The sequence below is a fragment of the Pseudochaenichthys georgianus genome, chromosome 14 (assembly GCF_902827115.2).
Source record: "Pseudochaenichthys georgianus chromosome 14, fPseGeo1.2, whole genome shotgun sequence".
Lineage (NCBI taxonomy): Eukaryota > Metazoa > Chordata > Actinopteri > Perciformes > Channichthyidae > Pseudochaenichthys > Pseudochaenichthys georgianus.
In genome coordinates, this window is record NC_047516.1 from 24,856,862 (window position 1) to 24,879,111 (window position 22,250).

The 22,250-nt window shown below is 45.3% G+C and overlaps 1 protein-coding gene across 3 annotated transcripts in view; it reads left to right on the forward strand.

Moving 5' to 3' along the window:
- Positions 1–16,306, forward strand: part of LOC117458116 (cell adhesion molecule DSCAML1-like) — a 56,853-nt gene extending 40,547 nt beyond the window's left edge. For 2 of the 3 annotated variants that reach the window (XM_034098381.1, XM_034098382.1), the window contains 17 exons: positions 553–793; positions 1,939–2,085; positions 3,214–3,369; positions 5,028–5,167; positions 7,677–7,830; positions 8,437–8,554; positions 8,659–8,822; positions 8,924–9,022; positions 9,573–9,761; positions 10,412–10,699; positions 10,780–10,935; positions 11,046–11,076; positions 11,193–11,311; positions 11,405–11,557; positions 12,275–12,475; positions 13,144–13,455; positions 14,478–16,306. In XM_034098381.1, coding sequence (XP_033954272.1) covers positions 553–793; positions 1,939–2,085; positions 3,214–3,369; positions 5,028–5,167; positions 7,677–7,830; positions 8,437–8,554; positions 8,659–8,822; positions 8,924–9,022; positions 9,573–9,761; positions 10,412–10,699; positions 10,780–10,935; positions 11,046–11,076; positions 11,193–11,311; positions 11,405–11,557; positions 12,275–12,475; positions 13,144–13,455; positions 14,478–14,902 — 3,093 coding nt within the window. In that variant the 3' untranslated portion in view covers positions 14,903–16,306. Of the gene's footprint in view, positions 1–552; positions 794–1,938; positions 2,125–3,213; positions 3,370–5,027; positions 5,168–7,676; positions 7,831–8,436; positions 8,555–8,658; positions 8,823–8,923; positions 9,023–9,572; positions 9,762–10,411; positions 10,700–10,779; positions 10,936–11,045; positions 11,077–11,192; positions 11,312–11,404; positions 11,558–12,274; positions 12,476–13,143; positions 13,456–14,477 lie in introns of all 3 variants that reach the window. The other variant, XM_034098380.1, reaches the window with a different exon arrangement.
- The last annotated feature ends 5,944 nt before the right edge of the window (positions 16,307–22,250 follow it).

The following is a 22,250-nucleotide window of genomic DNA, read 5'->3' on the forward strand; positions in this document are numbered from 1 at the left end:
CAAACAATCTTAAGTGTTAACAAGAACCCCTTAAGAAGCCCATAGCATAAAAGCATACATTATTGCATGTTGTATCAGACTTTCTATCTAAAATTTTACTATTTTGCACCAGATTATGCAATTTTTCTCATGTTTGAAAAGTGCAAGCCATTTTCCTTGTTTTCTATAATAATGATAATAATATTTGACATATCTCATACTGTGACATCCCCCCAGCATTTAGTATACTGAATTAATTCGTTTTTCATTTATTTAGTTTGCCTTTTTTTATTTTTTTTAATAAAAAACTAGTGGCATTACATGAACAAACAGACAATAATGACCAGGACTGAACTTGGTGAAAAGATTTAACTCAAAGAAAGTGAAAAAATATATGTAAATCATAGGATATAATTGTTTTCATGCTGACAATTGTACTATTTTAAGACATCAGAACATGTTTTGATGTGTGCTGTTAATACTGGACATCTTACACTCACCAGTGATTTGAATGCAGCTAATCAGGGTTATAGTTTGACATTTCATTGTTAACTTATATTATGTTTGTTTCAGGCTCCAAAGAAGGAGTTGCAGAACGGGGTGATCCGAGGCTACCAGATCGGTTACAGAGAGAACGGTCCGGGCAGCAACGGCCAGTACAGCATCGTGGAGATGAAAGCTACGGGGGACAGTGAAGTGTACACCTTGGACAACCTGAAGAAGTATGCCCAGTATGGGGTAGTGGTCCAGGCCTTCAACAGGGCCGGGACAGGTCCATCCAGTACTGAGATCAACGCCACCACGCTGGAAGATGGTAAGAGGAGGGAGAAGGATGGGGAAAACTACAGTAGATAGAAAGAAGAAGCTAAATTAGACACAACACGAGAGAAAGTGGAAGCATGTAAAACGCCTCAAATGTTAATTTGTCAAAAAGAATGGAAAACAAAGTAAAATGCAGCAACAGGATGACAGACAAATATGATATAGATTGAAATCACTGAAAAAGGGAAAGGTAAAACTGAATTTGCAGCACATCCCCCATTCTCCCTTTGTCTTTAATTAGCACCCTCATTAGGCTGGTAGAGAGCGAGAGAGGAATCAGGAACCCCATTTCTCTCTAAATGTCTGCCCACTCTGCCTCTCTCCTTCTTCCTCCTCATCCTCCCTCTGTCTATTTCACATCTTTTGATTTAATATATTTTTCAAACACTGCAGATAGAAATATATGTACCACTTCCTGTCTGTGTGGACAGTAATGATACACACAGTAGTAATAATAATAGTGTCAGTGATTTTAGACGAACATAGATTCCCTTCAGATTGTATCCTCCACCTCTCAGCTCACCCTCATCTGCATTTAACCCCTTAAGATGTGACTGTTTTTCTTTTCACGTACATTGCTCTCTCTCTTCCTCCCCTTCTCCGACCCCCTCCTCTCTGTGCTCTAAAAGCTAGCGCTGAACAAGGAGCCATTGAGATCTAATTTGAGATTATTTGACTGATTTGTTTCAGCAGAGATTGCCTGTGGGTTGTTGGTGTTGAGTAGTCATTCATTATATGTGCTTCAGCCGCCATGCTGGATCAGTCAGTTCTTCTTAGCAACAGCAAGGATATTTTAGTACAAATAAGTAGAAACAAGTAGAAATGGTTAAAACAGACTCACGACTGTTTTGTATATAAGGTATAAGCTAGTTTTATCCAGAATTCCACACACATGCTGCCATAAGGTCTGTGTGTGTGAAAAAGTTTAAATAAAAAGAAGCTGCAATATTGTATGACTGAAAAATGTGGGAATTCCATTGTTGTTACAACCACAAAAACTGATGCATTACATTACTTAGCACATTCCGGACATAAATTGCTACAAATGTGAACTATTAATAATGAAATGGGGAAGAAAATAAAATGTAATGTACTTTTAAACCCTGTATCTCTAACCCTCTCTCCCTTTCTCTCCAGTTCCCAGCGAGCCTCCTCAGAACGTGCGAGCCATCTCCGTGACGTCGGACGAGGCGGTGATCACGTGGTCAGAGCCTCCACGGCTGACGCTGCACGGTGTGCTGAAAGGCTACCGCGTTGTGTTTTGGTCCCTCTTCCCCGACGGAGGTGGGTGCTGTGGGGGCCAGGCCCAGTGGCCATTGCAGAGTAATTATCACCTATCTCATTCTAAATGTCACCAAAAATAAAAAACCCACCCACCCACCCACCTGCCTCTGTGTCAGTGTCGTGCGTCACAACGTGGTAATGTGTGTCCACACCTTCCGCATAAAGCACTTCCTGTTCCTGTGTGTCGTTGAATTTATTCCCATTGTTTCAGTCCCAGTTGTTTTTAGCATCATCCATATTAAAGGGATGAGATTTCAGTTACAGTAGTGTGTGTGTGTGTGTGTGTGTGTGTGTGTGTGTGTGTGTGTGTGTGTGTGTGTGTGTGTGTGTGTGTGTGTGCGTGCGTGCGTGCGTGCGTGCGTGCGTGCGTGCGTGCGTGCGTGCGTGCGTGCGTGCGTGCGTGCGTGTGTGTCTTTGTCTGTGACATACAGTACCAGTCAAAAGTTTGGACACACCTTCTCATTCGAAGTTTTTTATTTGAATTGACACAAGTGTGTGTGTGTGTGTGTGTGTGTGTGTGTGTGTGTGTGTGTGTGTGTGTGTGTGTGTGTGTGTGTGTGTGTGTGTGTGTGTGTGTGTGTGTGTGTGTGTGTGTGTGTGTGTGTGTGTGTGTGTGTGTGTGTGTGTGTGTGTGTGTGTGTGTGTGTGTGTGTGTGTGTTTGCTCCTTTTGTGTGTTAAACCTTGAGTCCTTAAAAAAGGTTTATATTCAACTAATTTGCAATAGAGAATATGTTTTGGGCATATGACGGTAAAGCGCAACAAAACGCATAACAAATACCTTTCCATGGTTATGTGCAGGCTTCTGAAACACTAAGGTTAGGGAATAATTGTGTGTTGACTTTTTCATTATTGAACCAAAACCTTAATCTTTTCTTAACCACAAACAAATTACGCAACACAGCCTGCAAATCTGACACTTTAATGCTGCTTTAATGTTTTAAACTTTAAACAGCCACTAATCTACCCTTCATATCTTCGCTGAAACTGCTGCTTTGTAATCCAGGCAGTCCTCATATATTCAAAACATATTTAGCAAAGCAAGTTGGTAGAATATAAATACATTTTATAGAAGATGGAGTTAGTTATCGTTCCATCAGATAACCTTCCTGTTCTCATCCCGTCCTCAGAATGGGGGGAGATGCAGAACATCACCACCACACGGGAACAGGTGGAGCTGCGAGGGCTCGAGAAGTTCACCAACTACAGCGTCCAGGTGCTGGCCTACACACAGGCGGGGGACGGGGTCCGCAGCAACGTCCTGTACATCCAGACCAGCGAGGACCGTGAGTACTCACAGAAGTAGAAACTATAAAGAAAATGTCAGCCTTTAACTTGTTTTTAAATATATTTTAGTGTGGAAAAAACGCTGAAGGTATACATGTGCAGAATATGGGGTGAGGGTAAGGGGGGTGGGAGATAGGAGGGGGATATATAAAAAAGAGTGCTGGGCTGTATCTCAAACCCATGACAAAAGCTCATTTATGCTGCGAAGCTCCATTAGTGGTGCTAATGAGAATTAAGAGGCTTTGGGTCTCGGCTCAGGACTGAGGGGGGGCAGGCGGTAGACACTGGGGGTAGAGGGGGGGTGCCCCCTCGGAGCATATACCATGCAGGAGTCAGCCATCAGCCCGGGCCCCGCATCCTCTCCACCAGCCTCTTGCCATAGGCAGAGGGATTAACTCCTCTTGGATTAGAGAGAATTAATGTTCTGCTTACACCATTGGAGGCGGGATTACAGACGGATCCATGTCTCTTTATAAAGGAGGGGGAGGAGGAGGGGCCTCAGGGTGGAAGATGGAAAGATAGAAAGGTGATCACACGGACTGAAAAAAAAAAATGAATAAGCCATCCTCCAAAAAAAAAAAGATAATAGAAATGTCAAAGCCGAGGATTTCATTTTCTCAGCCAATTTAAATTAGACTGCAGCGCTCTCTGGTATTTAGCTGAGCGATTCCTCCCTTTCCTGTGACACACCCTCCTCTGATTGGCCCAGCAGTGAATTATGAATTCATGTAGATGGGGATTTTTGCTCAGCATCGTGCCTCGCTCCCTCGTCATCACCGGGCCGTGCTGGCTGTGTGTCTGTCTGGAGGCCTGGGCAGATTTTGGGCACCAGATGGGACTTAACTCTCCCCCCTCCCACTGCCACTCCTACTTTGACATAGAGGGCCAGATATGATAATGATGACTGCCTACCCTGCCCCTCCCCAACACCACCACGACCGCCATCATCACTCCCCCAGGAGCTGCACCTATCACTCTCGCCATTCTCTCCTCCACGCCTCCCTCTTTTAAAACCTCCCTCACTACATCTTGTCTTTTTTTGTTTTCATCCCTTTTATCTCATGTAAGGTGCAAGATAAAGGAGTCCTGTGTGAATGACCCGGGGCCTCACGTGTAAGAAAAGAGGGATAGGGGGTGGAATTTACAGAGTTTTGACGTCGCTTCTTTAGGCCCCAGATGAGGCCCACTGTCAAGTGAAAGTCATATTTATGGAGGTGGGTGAATAGTCCTCTCACTGAGAACCAAATAGTGTAAAGCCAATGCAACAAAAGCCTCATTGTTCACCTTCAACAGTATCCAGCGTCCCGATGTGTCTTTCTTCATCCGTTTTAAACCCTTCTTACGCCTTTAGACTGCAATGAGAGTATTAAGTGGTGTCCAGTGTCCAGCTTAAGTGGCTAGCGGAGGATCAGGCGCTAAGTGTCTAATCTGTTTGCGAGTTAAGAGAAAGCTGGGTGTCACAGAGTCAGAAGTGCTGACCAGTGTCTGAGCGAACATATGTCACCACCGTCCACCCAAAGGGAGTTCATCCAAGTCCTCCCAGAGCGGCTTAGTGCGGGATAAGACTAGCAATCTGCAAACAAGCCTGCTCACTTTAATGGGCACCCGACACAAAAACAGATGCATTTGCTGATGTTCCCTTATGTGTTCTCTACAGTTCCTGGTCCACCGGCGGGCATCAAGGCGGTCCCCTCCTCTCCGAACAGTGTGGTCGTATCCTGGTTGCCGCCACTCAAACCAAACGGTGTTATCCGCAAGTACACCATCTACTGCTCCAGCCCGGGGTCTCTGCAGCCGGTGAGTCCTTCCTCTGTGGGCGTGTCTTGTAAGGGGCCACTCGGAAAAAAAATGCTCCATGAGATTGAGAGGCTAGCAATCCTTGAACTTGATAAAAATCCACTAGTGGAAATTAATAATTTGTAACCACTTCTGTTAATTGGGCCTGTACGTGTGTGTGTGTGTGTGTGTGTGTGTGTGTGTGTGTGTGTGTGTGTGTGTGTGTGTGTGTGTGTGTGTGTGTGTGTGTGTGTGTGTGTGTGTGTGTGTGTGTGTGTGCGTGCGTGCGTGCGTGCGTGCGTGCGTGCGTGCGTGTGTGTGTGTGTGCGTGCGTGCGTATCTTTACGAATATCTCCTTTTCACTGTGTTTGCACCATCGCTTTATTTCCTGCCCTCCCAGATGAACAGATGAGGTTGTCTTGGCAACGTGATGAGACGTAGATATGCAAATGAAGCGGAGAGCAAGCTCACACATGCACACTGCCGCATCAGAAACACACACACACACACACAGACATCACATTTCAAAATGTTTCTATTTATACACGTGTGTGCGGCATTTCACTTGTGTTGAGATCTCATGCGCACACAAACACCCGCACAAACAAGAAGAGTGAAATCTGATATGAGGATAGAATCTCACTTTCTTATTATTCACAAATACTCCTCCCTCTCTGTGCATGAGTGCCATGTAAATGAGGACAGGCAGGGAGGAGAGCGGAAGGGAGGGAGGAGGGGGGGAGGAAGGAGGTTGAGAGAGGGAAAGAGAAACACCATTAGAGGTAGGGAGAGACTGGGGGGGGGAATGGGAGGAAAACAGGGAGATGAGGGAGAGAGGGAAAGGAGGAGCAGAGGAGGGTATCAGTCACATCGAGATGAGAGTGCTTTTGTCCGTCTTTTCATTATCTCCCTGTATCACTCCCTGGATCACCACAACACCTCCGCTATGCTGGTGGAATGTTCGAACGCACCCCCTACACACACACACACACACACACACATCCTCCCTCCCTCCCTCCTTCCTCCCTCCATCCTCTTCACTGAGCTAGACAGAGGGGGGTCGAGGGAGAGGGGGAAAGCAAATGGTGAAGAAACTGAAGATGAGCACTGAGAGATGAACAGATTAAAGAGATAGAACAGAGGATCGACTTGAGAGAGAACCGTGTTTTTGTGAGCGTGTTGGCATGTGTGTGTTTTCGTGCCTGCAGGTGTGTGTGCGTGCGTGAATGTTTTCTCAAAGATGAGTTTGTAGGGAAAATATCTACAGGAACACATCATTTAATCCAGCACTGAGTCCTAAAATGACGGGGTTTTTTGTGTATGCGAGGGGAAATCATTTCATTTGTTTCCAATTCATTTAGACCAGTGGCGTGATCTGCTCTATTCTGTTTTGTTTAAAAAAAAAAGGGGAAACCCAATAACCCATCTTAACACATTTTGTTATTTGTCAATGTATTTATCCTACAGTTCTTCGTCACAACTGTTACATTTAGATTACCATATGTATAGATACATTGTGGTTTTACATCTAAAACGTTAAAGAACATTGTCACTCACTTAAAACATTTAACTTGGGTGTCGAAGGTAAATAAATTCATCAATGAGTGAATCACTACAATCTAAATGACATTTCCATTTATCATCCTTTTAATCAATAGAGTCCATCGAGAGGTCATTCCAGGCTGAGAGGCCGTCTCCATTCAGAACCTGCAGATACTGTACACGCAGCAGAAATACAAACATTGGACAAATTAAACATCTAAATGCTTAAAATAAATAAAGCAAAAGGGAATTACATACATTTCAGTTACACATAAAGTGTTTACGGTATATCAAAGACGGCTAAATCATTCTTAAACAAATACAAGGCTTTGTTAATCTAAGACTTTAATATTATTTAATATATCTAATTAAACATAAATTAAACACTCAGAGATCTCACAGGCAAGGTAAAACGTCATTTATTTTTGGTTTATTGTGAACTGTAAACTAAAAATATTAAATCTGATTATTTAATTTGTATTTGTTTCATAAAACGTGTTGATCTATAGAATTAAAATGAACCTGAAAGCTGTGAGAAAGACTTATGGGCAGATCTTTCAATTATTTGTCTCTCTGTCTATTGGCGGATCGCAAGCCAATATAAAAAAAAGAAGGACACTGCTGGAACAGATACAGCTACTACACACACACACACACACACACACACACACACACACGCACACACACACAGTAGCCCTTAGACAGGAAAGCACAGTTATTATAATGTGGGAGCATATAATGTACAAAACCAAACACCTTGAACATTGCCAATTCTACTGCTACTACTTGCTATGTTTTCTAATGGGATGACACATTATCACAAAAAGGTTGATATTAAATGTGTCATACCCACTTGAAAAGGTTGAAAGTATAACCTGTAATGCATCTTTAAGCTGCTAGAGTTCCCAGTACAGGAGCTGCCCCCCCGCTGTCCTCTCCCTGTCTCATCATACTTCTCTAACATGATATTGCGTGCCCTCTGTCCCAGGCACCCAGCGAGTACGAGGCCAACCCGGAGATGCTCTTCTACCGCATCACGCACCTTACCCGCGGTAAACAATACCACATCTGGTCTGCAGCCGTGACAACCGCCGGCCGTGGCAACATCAGCTCAAAGGTCACAGTGGAGCCTGCTGGGAAAGGTGAGTCCTCCGGGCGAGCCTGTAGTGGAGGAGAAGGGTAAAGAGATCTCTGTAAAGGTTATGAGGCAGCGCGCTCTTAAGATGGCTATGAAACGGCAACATGATCTCCCGTTAACACAGATCACTTTCATCACTCGCGCTCCTCCTCGCACTCTGTCCCGCTCTCCGTTATTGATTGACAGCCGTATTATTGATTGAGTGGCGGCTGTGTTGCAAGAGACGCTGTTGTTAATTATGTGGTGATGAACAGGGCCTATCCAGTCAAATGACCCTTGGGGAGAGAGATAGCCAGAGAGAATCAATAGAGGGGAGGATCTATGGAGAAAAGATAGACTGACACTGAGAGGTCAGGGGAGGGGCTACGCTAAACCAGCTCTCTATTCCCTCAGCAGTGAGTTAAGGCCTTTAGGCAAACTGGGCCACTCATTCGGCGCTGACTGGCAGATACACATCAGAACGTACAAAGACGAACTTCTTGTTGAGACACTTGCTGAAGCACATTCTTTTAATGTCTTGATTTTATTGTATGTTGATGTATTTTATTAGATCTATCACTTTCTGTGTGTCAAAGATTGATTATTTGTGTGTGTGTGTGTGTGTGTACAGTCCCGGGTAAGATCTTGTCCTTCGGCGGCACGGTGACCACACCCTGGATGAAGGAAGTGCGTCTTCCCTGCGGCTCCGTAGGAGAACCCGCCCCCACAATTAAATGGACCAAAGACAGGTCAGAGATCAACTTCTACCTCTTATATGTCAGCGCCACGACTCACCGAGAACTTTCCTCTGGGATGAGATCAATAACATCTGTATCTATTTTGTCTCCTTCAGTGACGACACTGCCATCCCGGTGACGGCGGACAGTCAGCGGCAGATCCTATCCAACGGCACACTGGTGCTGCGTTCGGTCAAAGCGGAGGATTCTGGGTACTACACCTGCACGGCCACTAACACTCTGGGCTTTGACACCATCATAGTCAACCTGGTGGTGCAAGGTGAGGAGAGAGATGTGTTTAAGGGGAACTCCAGTGGAGGATGTGTTTGTTTCGTGGTGTTTCCGCTCTGTTGCTGAGTCCCTCTCTCTCTTTACTCCCAGTTCCTCCAGATCAGCCTCGCTTGACCGTCTCCACCACCTCCACCTCCTCCATCACCCTTGCTTGGATCCCTGGGGACAACGGGGGAAGCTCCATCAGAGGTGAGATTTTCTGTGAACAGAGGAACACCTGCCCTCCAACGAAAGATCTATCTGATTTTGTGACAGATATTTTTCAATGTGCTTCACCCTCGTTATATCATTTATACAAATGAGATAAAAAATAAGAGTTACTTTATTGATCCAAATTTGGGAAATGTTTTCATCACAGCAGCGTGTTAAAAGTAATACATAAACAACTACAAAATAGAAATATATCAAAATAGAAAAGAAAAGCAGAACTAAGAAGTAAAATAATGTTGACAGTGAAAGATACAAATCTGTCAGAGGCCAAATTACAGCTAACAAAATGTAGGATATTATTTACATTTTAAAAGTAGGATATTGTTTACATAATTACATCAACACATTTATAATGCACATAACAGTGTAAACACTATTTCTAGGCATTAAGTAGACAAACTAAAAGTGATTGTAGCTGATGGTTGCCCCCTGGTGTCCAACAGATGCAGCAGCAGGGAGAATGCTCCACGTTTTAATTCCCTGAATGTGCAGTACTTGTTCTAAATGACTTGTGTTGGTGTTTCTGCAGGATTTGTGCTGCAGTACTCGGTGGACAACACGGAGGAGTGGAGGGACGTGTTCATCAGCTCCAGTGAGCGCTCCTTCAGGCTGGACAACCTGCGCTGTGGAACCTGGTACAAGGTCAAGTTGGCCGCCAAGAACAGCGTGGGCTCAGGACGCATCAGTGAGATCATCGAGGCCAAGACACATGGAAGAGGTGAGGGGGGGTACGGGACGTGTTGAAGACATGCATGAAGCAGGAGACCAGAGATATCAATCTGGGGACATCAAAAGGAATATAGTTGTATATATTGCTGTTCAGTCCTGTTTAGTGTTTTAAAGGGGAACGCCACCTAAAATAGGAATTCCAATATTTTATTTCCATGGCCTAATACAGTCCAATCAAAATGTGTGAACATAAGAACAGAAAATGTGCTCATATACCGAGAAAAATCCCCTTGGATATTATTTTTCCATCTTTCCTAATTCTTTGTAAATTTAGCATTTAGCTCATTTGAGGTTTTAGCACTATAGTTTGTGGATTTGGGTGAGAGTAGTTCATGTTTGCTAATATTTTCCGACAATCCTATACTTAAGAAATAACATATATGAATTATGGAAATGGACTTAGTTCCACTTTAAAGCGTTGTGATTTGCCTTTAAGATGCTTTATGCCGATCATGAGCATATACATCAGTCCAATAATAATCCTGTGGTTGCTCTTTTCCACCTACTTTTTATATACTATTTAAATAAATACAAATAGCTGTATTTTTCCAGGTGTTCATTGAAATATCACAAATAAAATCAGACATATGATGTTGCCAGTTTCATTCTAACATGTGTATTTTCCTCTCTTGTGAACAGAACCGGTATTCAACAAGGACCAGCCGCTGCTCACACACATCAACTCCACCCACGCGGGGATCAACCTGCAGGGCTGGACCAGCGGCGGCTGCCCCATCACCGACATGATGCTGGACTTCAGACCCAAAGGCACCTGGGCGTGGCAGAGCCTCAAAGCCAACTCCACCTCTCAGCTGTTCCTCAGCGAGCTGCGTGAGGCCACCTGGTACGAGCTGAAGATGAAAGCCTGCAACAGCGCCGGCTGCGGAAACCAGAGCTCCCAGTTTGCCACCACCGACTACGACGGCAGTGAGTGTCCGACATATGTTTATTTTTCAGTGCCTCTCTCACTGAATGTTCTGTTCTAAAGGTTGTCTTCCTTTCCGCAGGTACAATCCCTCCCATTAGATCTGCTCGTGGAGAAGGGGATGACGTGAAGAAGCTGTTCTCCATCGGCTCTCCCGTCATCCTGGTCACTCTGGGCGTCGCTTTGCTTTTTATTATCCGCAAGAAACGCAAGGAGAAGAGGCTCAAACGACTTAGAGGTGAGAGGGAGGGAAAAGGAGTAGTTCAGACAGAGATCGGTGTTATTGTGTGTAATGAAGTGTATCTTCACAGCCAAACAATCTCTAACTAATATCTTGTCTTCCTATAGATGCTAAGAGCCTTGCGGAGATGCTTATCAGGTAAGAGAGTTTTTTTTGGTGCTATTGTTAATGCCTGCTGTGAAGAGGAAGTCATATATCTTGTAGGCGCAACCCCAAAAATAATCTGACCAAATGTGTCTTTTCCATGTGTGTAGCAAGAACAATCGCAGTATAGACACTCCGGTGAAGGGCCCTCCTCAAGGGCCGAGGCTCCACATTGACATCCCACGTATCCAGCTACTCATCGAGGACAAGGAAGGAATCAAACAAATAGGCATGTGGCAGCAACACAAACTTCTTCTAGCTTGTGTTAATTGTGTGTTTTTTTTTGTCTTGACTGTTTATCTTCATGTTTTGCCTGCAACAGGAGAGGACAAGGCAGCAGTGCCTGTGACAGACACTGAGTTCAGCCAATCAGTGAATCCGCAGAACTTCTGCACAGGCGTGTCTCTGCACCACCAGGCCCTCATCCAGAACTCAGGGCCTTTGATCGACATGTCCGACATCCGCCCAGGCACGAGTGAGTTTGTATTTCTAAGCAAAAATGTAACAGTACACTAAATAAATAGAGCAGGTAAATCCAAAGAGAGCTTTATCTGCAAATATTGGGAATTGAATATAATGATGTATTCCTGATGCATTAATGCTATTAACTGCATGTAAATACGAAGCAAAATGGCTTTCTTTAACGTGACAAACGCAGCGTCTACAAACCTTTTTTATAAAGTTAGTTTGTAAACCGCCTATTAACACAGAGAAGACGGACACAAAAAACCAGAGTTGCTGCTGTGGATGTTTTTCACAGAGAGACAACACAAGTTTTTTGATGTACTTGAGGAAAAAAAATAGATAAACAAACATGTTCTTTGTTTTTGTTAATTAACGACAATCAGGAAGGTTTGGTTATTTCCGAGCTAAGTAATAATAAATCATCCGTCTTTGCTCGCTGCATCTTAACCTTTCTTACCCTCAGGTGTGCATAAACTACAGGTTATGAAGTCATTTGTTTTATATATTTATGTGATGGAGGTTATCTTATCAGTATCGACCATGACAAAACTGGTAATTAGCGGTTATAGCTTTCAAATGAAATAAATCGATAATCTCTAACTCTAATCTCATATTGAATTCTACTTCATCCACTAGAGTCAGTAAAGTCAGTATCTAGCTTTCTTCTCGCTCCATACATGGATACACAGTGTTTGTAATACCGAGCTGTCCTCTGATCCCCTCTCAGACCCTGTGTCCAGGAAGAGTATAAAGTCCGCCCACAGCTCCAGGAACAGATACTCCAGCCAATGGACGCTGAGCCGGCCGAGTCAGAGCCAATCGACGGCCTCCGCCCGAACTCTGACCTCCGACTGGCGGACCATGGGCTCTCACGGCATCACCGCCACGGAGAGCGACAGCTACAGCGCCAGCCTGTCGCAGGACACAGGTGGGTCATCACAGCCAGGAACCATCGCTCGACGACATTGATAACATTATTTGATACTAATGTCTTTTAAAAATAATGTATAGCAAATGGCAGTTCTTCAATAAAAATCTACTGCAAATATTTTAGTTCTCTATAAGAAAAATGCACTTTTCTAAATATTTTCTATTTAAATCATGCACGGGCAAATCTATTCCACACGTGATGTAATATACACCTATGTAGTATCATAAAAGAATATTTTAGAAAGGGTTTTCAAAGGGTGGTCAAATGTTAATCCATCCATCCAGCATCTTCAAATTACTAAATGAAAGACTGGCGAACATATATTCCATCTTTAACCTCCCTAACTACACTGCACTGAAAAAAGGGGGAATAAATAACAGATAATAAAGTGACTAAATACAAATAGTGTCATTGCAATAAGCATCAAAGTTACACATCAAAATAAATAAGGATATAGTTGCCCACTCACATAAATTCATAAACCATAAATGAACTCAACAGTTTCAGTTTCTCCAAAGGGTCTGTATCTGGTCATCCTACTTTTCTCAACACAAAATATCAAATTACAAAATAATAAGTAATGTTATTTTATCAGTCAAACAGAAATTGTTTCCACTTTAAATTAAATATTTGTTTAATACATTTACAATACGTATGTGTTCCAGATAAGGGTCGGAACAGCATGGTGTCCACAGAGAGCGCCTCCTCCACCTACGAGGAGCTGGCGCGGGCGTACGAGCACGCCAAGCTGGAGGAGCACCTGCAGCACGCCAAGTTCACCATCACCGAGTGCTTCATCTCCGACAGCTCGTCCGACCAGATGACCACCGGCACCAACGACCCTGCGGACAGCATGACCTCGCTCAGCACGCCCTCTGAACCCGGCATCTGTCGCTTCACCGCCTCGCCGCCCAAACCGCAGGACTACGACCGCCGGCAGAATGTGGCGGTGCCCATTCCCCACCGCGCTAATAAAAGTAAGTTCCAAAGGAGGCAGGAAAATCAAACTTTTCCTTGATGAGGCACCGAGGATACTCAATGTGGAGACAGATTCTTGCTTCTACTACGTTTTATTTGGACCAGCCCTACCCTGACACACACGACTGAGAGTAATGGGAAGCAAGAGACTAAATCCAAAGTAGGAAATATATAACTACAAATAATAAATACAATAGGGCTTGAATAGATATTTCTCCAAACAAATACAAATATGAAGTGGGGATTAACTAGAATCTGTGGGGAAAGGTATTACCTGCACACAGTTGACCAGGCCACCTAAAGCTACACAGAGAAGCAAGGAGTAACACTGATATTTAAAGTGTCTCTACTGTAGGCTATTTTTATTATATGTACAGCACTTTGGCTCGACCAAAAATCGTTTATAAATGTGCTATATAAATAAAACTTGATTTGATTTGATTTCATATCACACGCAAAGGCTTGATTTCTTTTCACACATATTAAGAATCTACTTAAAACCAGCGAGACATGTGTTAGTACGATGGTTAGTATATCGGTATAAAAGCATGAATAAAGAAGAAAAGAAGAAACCAGTGATATTGTCCTCTTACGGCAGCTGTGGACAGTCAAAACGCACACGGAAAAAACACATACTAAAATAAAACAAAAATGTGAAAATAGTATATCTATAAACATATATATGCTTTGCACTTATGTATTTATATATGATCATAGATCATTTCACAGATGGTTGTTATAGAAACGACATTGCAATAGAAAAATAAAGAATAAAGTATTAATTCAAATAATTGCATATGATGCAAGCTTTAAAATGTTATAAATATATAAAATTATACAGGATGGTCATGTTGTAGGTGTGGGGTGATGGTGACAGTGTTCATAATGTGACTCTCGTGTTAAACAGTCTGTCTGCTGTTAAGAAGGCCCTGCTGTGTGACACAGGCGCTGTTGCAGTCTGTAACTGCATTAAAACAGGAAACCATGAATGACTTTAATCTTAACCTCTCGCCTCTCTCAGGTGAATTCTGCAACCTCCCCCTCTACATGAAGACAGACCCATTCTTCCGTAAGCAAGGGGAGCTGCACGACCCCTGTCCAGTGGTGCCGCCGCGGGAAGCCTCCATCCGCAGCCTGACGCAGCGGGCGTACCACACCCAGGGCCGCCACAAGACTCTAGACCCCAGCAAGCAGCAGGTCCTGACGCTGGGCCACTCCGGGCTGAGCAGCCTGGGCGCCAGCTCGGGCACCTCCACCCTCCCCCAGAGGACTCTCACCATGCCCAGCTCCAACACCGCGGCCACGGCCTCCACCTCCAGCACGAGCAGCAACTGCAACAAGGTGGGCGGCTCCAGAGACTCGCTGCTGGAGAGCAGCTCCTCCGCTCTGGGGAGACTGCAGAAACAGAGCGCGGGGGCGTACTCCAAGTCGTACACGCTGGTGTAGCCTCCGCCCCGCACAGACTCGCTGCCCCGTTGCTTCAGTCTGGCTCAGAAAGGGCATGCCACCATCTTTCTATAAAACCTGACTAACGGTGAACTGCCCAGCGGTCGCTCTGATTTTCCTCGGGACAGGTTCCTCCCAGACAGAGACCCAGATAACCCTACGTTAATGTTCACCTGGGACTCTTTAAAAGAATTACTAACTCCAACTAACAGATCCAGCCGGCTGGTGCTCGGCTCCGCTCGCAGGAGTAGCACAGCTATAAAAAAAAACAGGACGTGATTCTGTGGTCATTTGGATATATTGACTTTAATTGAGGAGCTGAAGCTCTTTGTTTATGACGATGAAGACTACGATAGCCAGTATGAAGCTGTGTGGCCATCCTGTCTCTCATGCACACACACACATACTCCTCCATAGTTTCAGTATTATTGTCAATTTGCAGGACTTCCAGTTAAGTTCCCTATTCTTACTGTTTCTCTCACCCTCTGTGTGTCTCCTAAAGTCCCATAAAGCTATTGGCATATTTTCTCTTTACGGTGAATCCAAAAGAACAGATTCAGGTTCTCCTCCAGGAAAGATCTATCCCATAAACGCCCTGCACACGTCTCTCTCCAGCTGAACCGTGTCTCACTTTTTAAACAAATCACGACAACCCAAATAAACCCGCCATAAGTTCTCACATCACAAATAGAGAATATTTGGTATTATAAAGAATTTACATATATATTTCTATGTAGGTATATTATTGACATTTAAATGAAATTATGACAAAGTATAAATTGTATGTACTACCATAGTGTAGTAGTATATACAGCAATTTAATGTTAATGTCAAATTTAAGAATGAGACAATCGCTCAATCATGGAATTTAAAGAAGAGACATTTAAAAAAAGGTTGGACTAAAGAAAGGAAATTAAAGTATGTATACGGGGTGCTCTGTATGTTACTGTATGTAGAGCGCCTAAGAGAAGAGTGTTTCCTGTATGGACACAGAGCTGCCCTTTACAAGCCCAATGTTGAGAGGGGAAAATACTTTTTAAATTATATTTTAGTTTCAGTTTCTGAAAGGCAGGCTGGCTGGGTTAACCAAACACAATCCCCCTGGTTTAAACTCTGCTATGTGTTTATGATGGAAACAATCATGTCATATTTAAAAGATCCATGAATGAGGTTTATGTTATTTACAGTATTAATGCTTCGGTGACCACTTCCCGCCTGCCTTGGTGACACTCAGCCGAACATCAGAAAGAATCCCAGTGATGATGTGAATGAAGTCAAAATAATATAATAATGAGCGATGTTATATGTCAGGGAGTTCCGCTTTGAAAAATGATATAATGTTCACACAATTGATATCTTTGTTGTTGCCCTGTCTGAAGTACTGTACATGTCCCGCCTTCTTTATCCCCCCCCCCCCCCTCCATTTTGTACATTCACACGTTACCTATTGGAATGTCTTTTTGAAGCATCTCCATGATAGCGTTTTGTGCTTTATATTTATTTATCCATTTTGCTTTGTTTGTTTGTTTATGGGACGGGGTGTGTGTTGGTTTTCATTCATCATATTTGTTTTTATTTTTATTTTAGTTTTTGGGTTTTTGTCAAATGTTTTGGTTCCAGAGGCCGAACAGTACTAAGGCCGGTGGGTAGATCCAAGTGAAATCAGGGACTCGTAGCTATTCGTCACACAAACTGCTGTTGTGTAAATACTGGACTGGAGTCGGTCCGCAAACCTGAAGCATTCTGACTCCTGTCCCCCCCCCCCCGCTCAGATAAATTAAAGGTTAAAGTTCACCACCCTAAACATACTAGATCCATCATCTCCACCTGTCAGTGTTGTTTATAGATTAAGTCTTGTACATAAAACACAGTTTTGTATGAAGAGCTATTTTCGTCAGAATAAATCAGGGGACACATCAGGGTCGAATGCCCCACTTTCAAAATTGAAATAGTATCAAAAATAAAAATATTTTACTTCTGAAATGGGCACAAAAACAACATTTTTCTTTCCCTTTATGTTTTTGATACTAATTTTTATTCTTTTTTTAAAGGTTGTTTGATGTCGTCATTTGTCCTATTTACTTTTTTTATTCTCATTATTTTGTATTTTGTTCATCCTCAAAAAATCATTGCATGCTTGCTAAAAGGGAAAAATTGAAGGAAAAAACGTATGAAAAACAAAACAAACAAAAAAATAATGGTGAGAGTATCCCAAACATTTGGTTGAGTTGCTTGTTATAGCAATTGCTTGTGTTCAAAAGTACATTTTCTATGAAAAGAAAGCAAAAACTAAAAAGATCATTCTAACACCTTGTGCAATAAAGCTATCTTTCATACGTCACGGCTTCTGTCATTCTCAACAGGTTTGTTTGCATCTGAAATGTTTTTATTGGCATTTGTTTTTAATTAGCAGAGGCCCATGACATGAGATGGGGGAAGTGCTATACATGGAGAATACTATCTGCTGTTGATGCTCAGCTTAATAGTTACATTATATGAACATATAAATAGATATCCAGTATGAAATTGGCCAAAGCATGATGAAAATGTGAATCAAATTAATGCAAATGTAACAATGGATAGTGTACATGTGTCATTTATACTGACTTTAGGGTGCACCAGCAATTTATTATTACAACATTAATGCCTCAATAACTGCCATGTCTTTAAAAACTCCACATCAACACTTTGTAACAAAGGCTTTCTGTTGTGTATTTTAAGTATCCGGCCAAAACTACACTTTCCCTGATGATTATGTTGGTTTGTTCAGACTCTGAAAAAGGCTTCTTCACATACACAGAAGTCCTTATACTGTTGCATTTGTTTTCCTAATGACAGGTAAGTTGGAAAATGCACCTTTAAACAATCTGAAGGTAAGTCCATACACTGTATACAGATTGTGTATTTACTGTGTGTAAGGTCCTGATGTGTACAAGTACAAATGGCTAAAGTGAAACAGCATATTCCCAATTTATAGTGTCACTTGGTGTATCAGTACTTATACACATATTCAGTTACAAGGAGATAATGGGGTAGCAATTTGGGATTACAAAAATAGCATGGGTTACAGTAGCACCATAAATGAGCAACAAAACTGGAAATGTGGGTTTATAAAGGGGGGACGAGTTGCCCGAATGCATCTCTTGTGTTTCAAATAACTGAAATTATTACTTTTTCTTTGTTTTAAAGTGAACTGAATAACTATAGGACACATGGGGAACACATGAAAGAACCACCTGTGGAATAATCAGGTTATAGATTGAACACTATTAATATTAATAAAAATCGTGAACAGCCTCTCTGAAGAACCAGAACCTTACCGTGGTAGAGAGGTTTGTGTGCCCTGATGAACCTGGGGGCTGTGTTGTCTGGAACCTTGTGTTCCTGGTAGGGTCTCCCATGGCAAATTGGTCTCAGGCAAGGGGCCAGACTAAGATTGGTTCAAAAGACCTCATGAAAGACGACACAGGAAGTGAGGATACCCGGCCCGGAGGAAGCCCGGGGTCCCCTTCTGGAGCCAGGCCCAGAAGGAGGACTCGTCGGCGAGCGTCTGGTGGCCGGGCTTGCCACGGAGCCCGGCCGGGCCCAGCCCGAAAAGGCAACGTGGGCAACACCTCCGCTTCTCCGTCCCGCGGACCCACCACCTACGGGAAACATCGATGGGGTCGGGTGCGCTGCCAGAAGGGTGGCAGTGAAAGCGGAGGGTCTCGACGGACCAGACCCGGGCGACAGAAGCTGGCTTTGGGGACGTGGAACATCACCTCTCTGGGGGGGAAGGAGCCGGAGCTTGTGCGGGAGGTGGAGCGGTACCAGTTGGATCTGGTTGGGCTCACCTCTACGCACAGCGTCGGCTCTGGAACCTTACTTCTGGATAGGGGTTGGACTCTATTCTTCTCCGGAGTTGCTCAAGGTGTGAGGCGCCGGGCGGGTGTGGGGATACTCACAAGTCCCCGGTTAGGTGCTTCGTTGTTGGAGTTTACCCCAGTGGACGAGAGGGTCGCCTCCCTACGCCTGCGGGTTATGGGGAGGAAAACTCTGACTGTTGTGTGTGCTTATGCACCCAACAGCAGTTCAGAGTATTCGGCCTTCTTGGAGACCCTGGAAAGAGTCCTGTATGGGGCTCCTGAAGGGGACTCCTTAGTCTTGCTGGGAGACTTCAACGCACATGTGGGCAATGATGGAGACACTTGGAGGGGCGTGATTGGGAGGAATGGCCCCCCTGATCTGAACCGGAGTGGTGGTTTGTTACTGGACTTCTGTGCTAGTCATGGATTGGCCATAACAAACACCATGTTCGAACATAAGGATGCTCATAAGTGTACGTGGTACCAGAGCACCCTAGGCAGAAGGTCCATGATCGATTTCGTTATCGTATCATCGGACCTGAGGCCGTATGTTTTGGACACTCGGGTAAAGAGAGGGGCGGAGTTGTCAACTGATCACCATCTGGTGGTGAGTTGGGTCGAGTGGCAGGGGAAGCCTCTGGATAGACCTGGTAAGCCCAAACGTGTAGTTCGGGTGAACTGGGAACGTCTGGAGGAGGCCCAAGTTCAGGAGGCCTTCAACTCGCACCTCCGGCGGAGCTTTTCGGGCATTCCTGTGGAGGTTGGGGACATTGAACCAGAGTGGTCGGTGTTCAAAGCCTCTATTGCCGAAGCCTCTATTGCCGAAGCCGCGGTGGGGAGCTGTGGTCTCAAGGTCCTAGGTGCCTCAAGGGGTGGTAACCCTCGAACCTCCTGGTGGACACCGGTGGTCAGGGAAGCCGTCCGACTGAAGAAGGAGGCCTTCAGGGATTTGTTATCCCGGGGGACTCCCGAGGCAGTTGCAAGGTACCGACAGGCCCGAAGGGCAGCAGCCTCATCCGTGGCCGAGGCAAAGCAGCGGGTGTGGGAGAAGTTCGGAGAAGACATGGAGAAGGACTTTCGGGCGGCACCAAAGTTGTTCTGGAAAACTGTCCGACACCTCAGGAGGGGGAAGCAGGGAACCATCCAAGCTGTGTACAGTAAGGATGGGACGTTGTTGACCTCAACTGATGGAGTGTTGGGACGTTGGAAGGAACACTTTGAGGAACTCCTGAACCCGACAACTCCGCCCTCTATGTTAGAGGCAGAGCTGGAGTATGACGGGGGATCGACACCAATCTCCCGGGGGGAGGTCACTGAGGTCGTCAAACAACTCCACAGTGGCAAAGCCCCGGGGGTGGATGAGATCCGCCCGGAAATGCTGAAGGCTCTGGGTGTTGAGGGACTGTCATGGTTGACACGTCTCATCAACGTTGCGTGGAAGTCGGAAACAGTACCGAAGGAGTGGCAGACCGGGGTGGTGGTCCCCCTTTTCAAAAAGGGGGATCAGAGGGTGTGTGCCAATTACAGAGGCATCACACTACTCAGCCTCCCCGGGAAAGTTTACTCCAAGGTACTCGAAAGGAGGGTCAGGCCGATTGTCGAACCTCAGATTGAGGAGGAACAATGCGGATTCCGTCCTGGTCGTGGAACGACGGATCAGCTTTTTACTCTCGCAAGGATCCTGGAGGGGGCCTGGGAGTACGCTTATCCGGTCTCCATGTGTTTTGTAGACTTGGAGAAGGCGTATGACCGGGTTCCCAGGGAGTTACTGTGGGAGGTGCTGCGGGAGTATGGGGTGAGGGGGTCTCTACTCAGGGCCATCCAATCTCTGTACTCCCAAAGCGAGAGCTGTGTCCGGGTCCTCGGCAGTAAGTCGGACCCATTTCCGGTGAGGGTTGGCCTCCGCCAGGGCTGCGCTTTGTCACCAATCCTGTTTGTAATATACATGGATCGGATTTCGAGGCGTAGTCGTGGGGGGGGGGGTCTGCAGTTCGGTGGACTAAGGATTGCACCACTGCTTTTTGCAGATGATGTGGTTCTGATGGCTTCATCGGTCTGCGACCTTCAGCACTCACTGGATCGGTTCGCAACCGAGTGTGAAGCGGCTGGGATGAGGATCAGCACCTCCAAATCTGAGGCCATGGTTCTCAGCAGGAAACCGATGGACTGTCCACTCCAAGTAGGGAATGAGTCCTTACCCCAAGTGAAGGAGTTCAAGTATCTCGGGGTCTTGTTCTCGAGTGAGGGAACAATGGAGCGTGAGATGGGCCGGAGAATCGGAGCAGCGGGAGCGGTATTGCAGTCGCTTTACCGCACCGTTGTGACGAAAAGGGAGCTGAGCCAGAAGGCAAAGCTCTCTGTCTACCGGGCCATTTTCGTTCCTACCCTCACCTATGGTCATGAAGGATGGGTCATGACCGAAAGAACGAGATCGCGGATACAAGCGGCCGAGATGGGTTTCCTCCGCCGGGTGGCTGGTGTCTCCCTTAGAGATAAGGTGAGAAGTTCGGTCATCAGGGAGGGACTCGGAGTTGAGCCGCTCCTCCTTCGCGTCGAAAGAAGCCAGTTGAGGTGGTTCGGGCACCTAGTTAGGATGCCACCTGGGCGCCTCCCTAGGGAGGTGTTCCAGGCACGTCCAGCTGGGAAGAGACCAAGGGGTAGACCTAGGACCAGGTGGAGGGATTATATCTCTTCGCTGGCCTGGGAGCGCCTTGGGATCCCCCAGTCAGAGCTGGTTGATGTCGCCAGGGAAAAGAAAGTTTGGGGCTCTCTGCTGGAACTGCTACCCCCGCGACCCGACCACGGATAAGCGGGAGAAGATGGATGGATGGATGGATGGATGGTGAACAGCCTATCACTCAGCAGTGGAGCAAGGTAGTGACAGGCCTCAGTGCTGCAGCTCACAGAGAGCACATTCAGGTCAGGAATGGATTTACTCTTGTAAGCGCTTAATGTGCCAATAGCAATGAAAAGGATACACTCAAACCGTGTGATAGGCCTCATTCAGTGAATTGTATATAGGCATATATAACATATAAAACACTTGAACGCGCTGTCTTTAGACAACTCTCCTGTTATCTCCATCAGAACAACCTTCTGGATCCGCACCAGTCTGGTTTCAAGGCAGGCCACTCCACAGAAACTGCCCTCATTGCTGTCACTGAGGAACTGCACACTGCTAAAGCAGCCTCCCTCTCCTCTGTCATCATCCTGTTGGACCTGTCTGCTGCATTCGACACGGTGAATCATCAGATCCTCCTTCGCACTCTCCAAGAACTTGGAGTTTCAGGCTCTGCACTTTCCCTCCTCACCTCATACTTCAAAGACCGTACCTACAGGGTAACTTGGAGAGGGTCCGAGTCCGACCCTTGTCAATTAACTACAGGGGTCCCTCAGGGCTCTGTTCTTGGTCCCCTCCTCTTCTCCCTGTACACAAACTCGCTCGGATCTGTCATTAGCCCGCATGGTTTTTCATACCACTGCTACGCTGACGACACCCAATT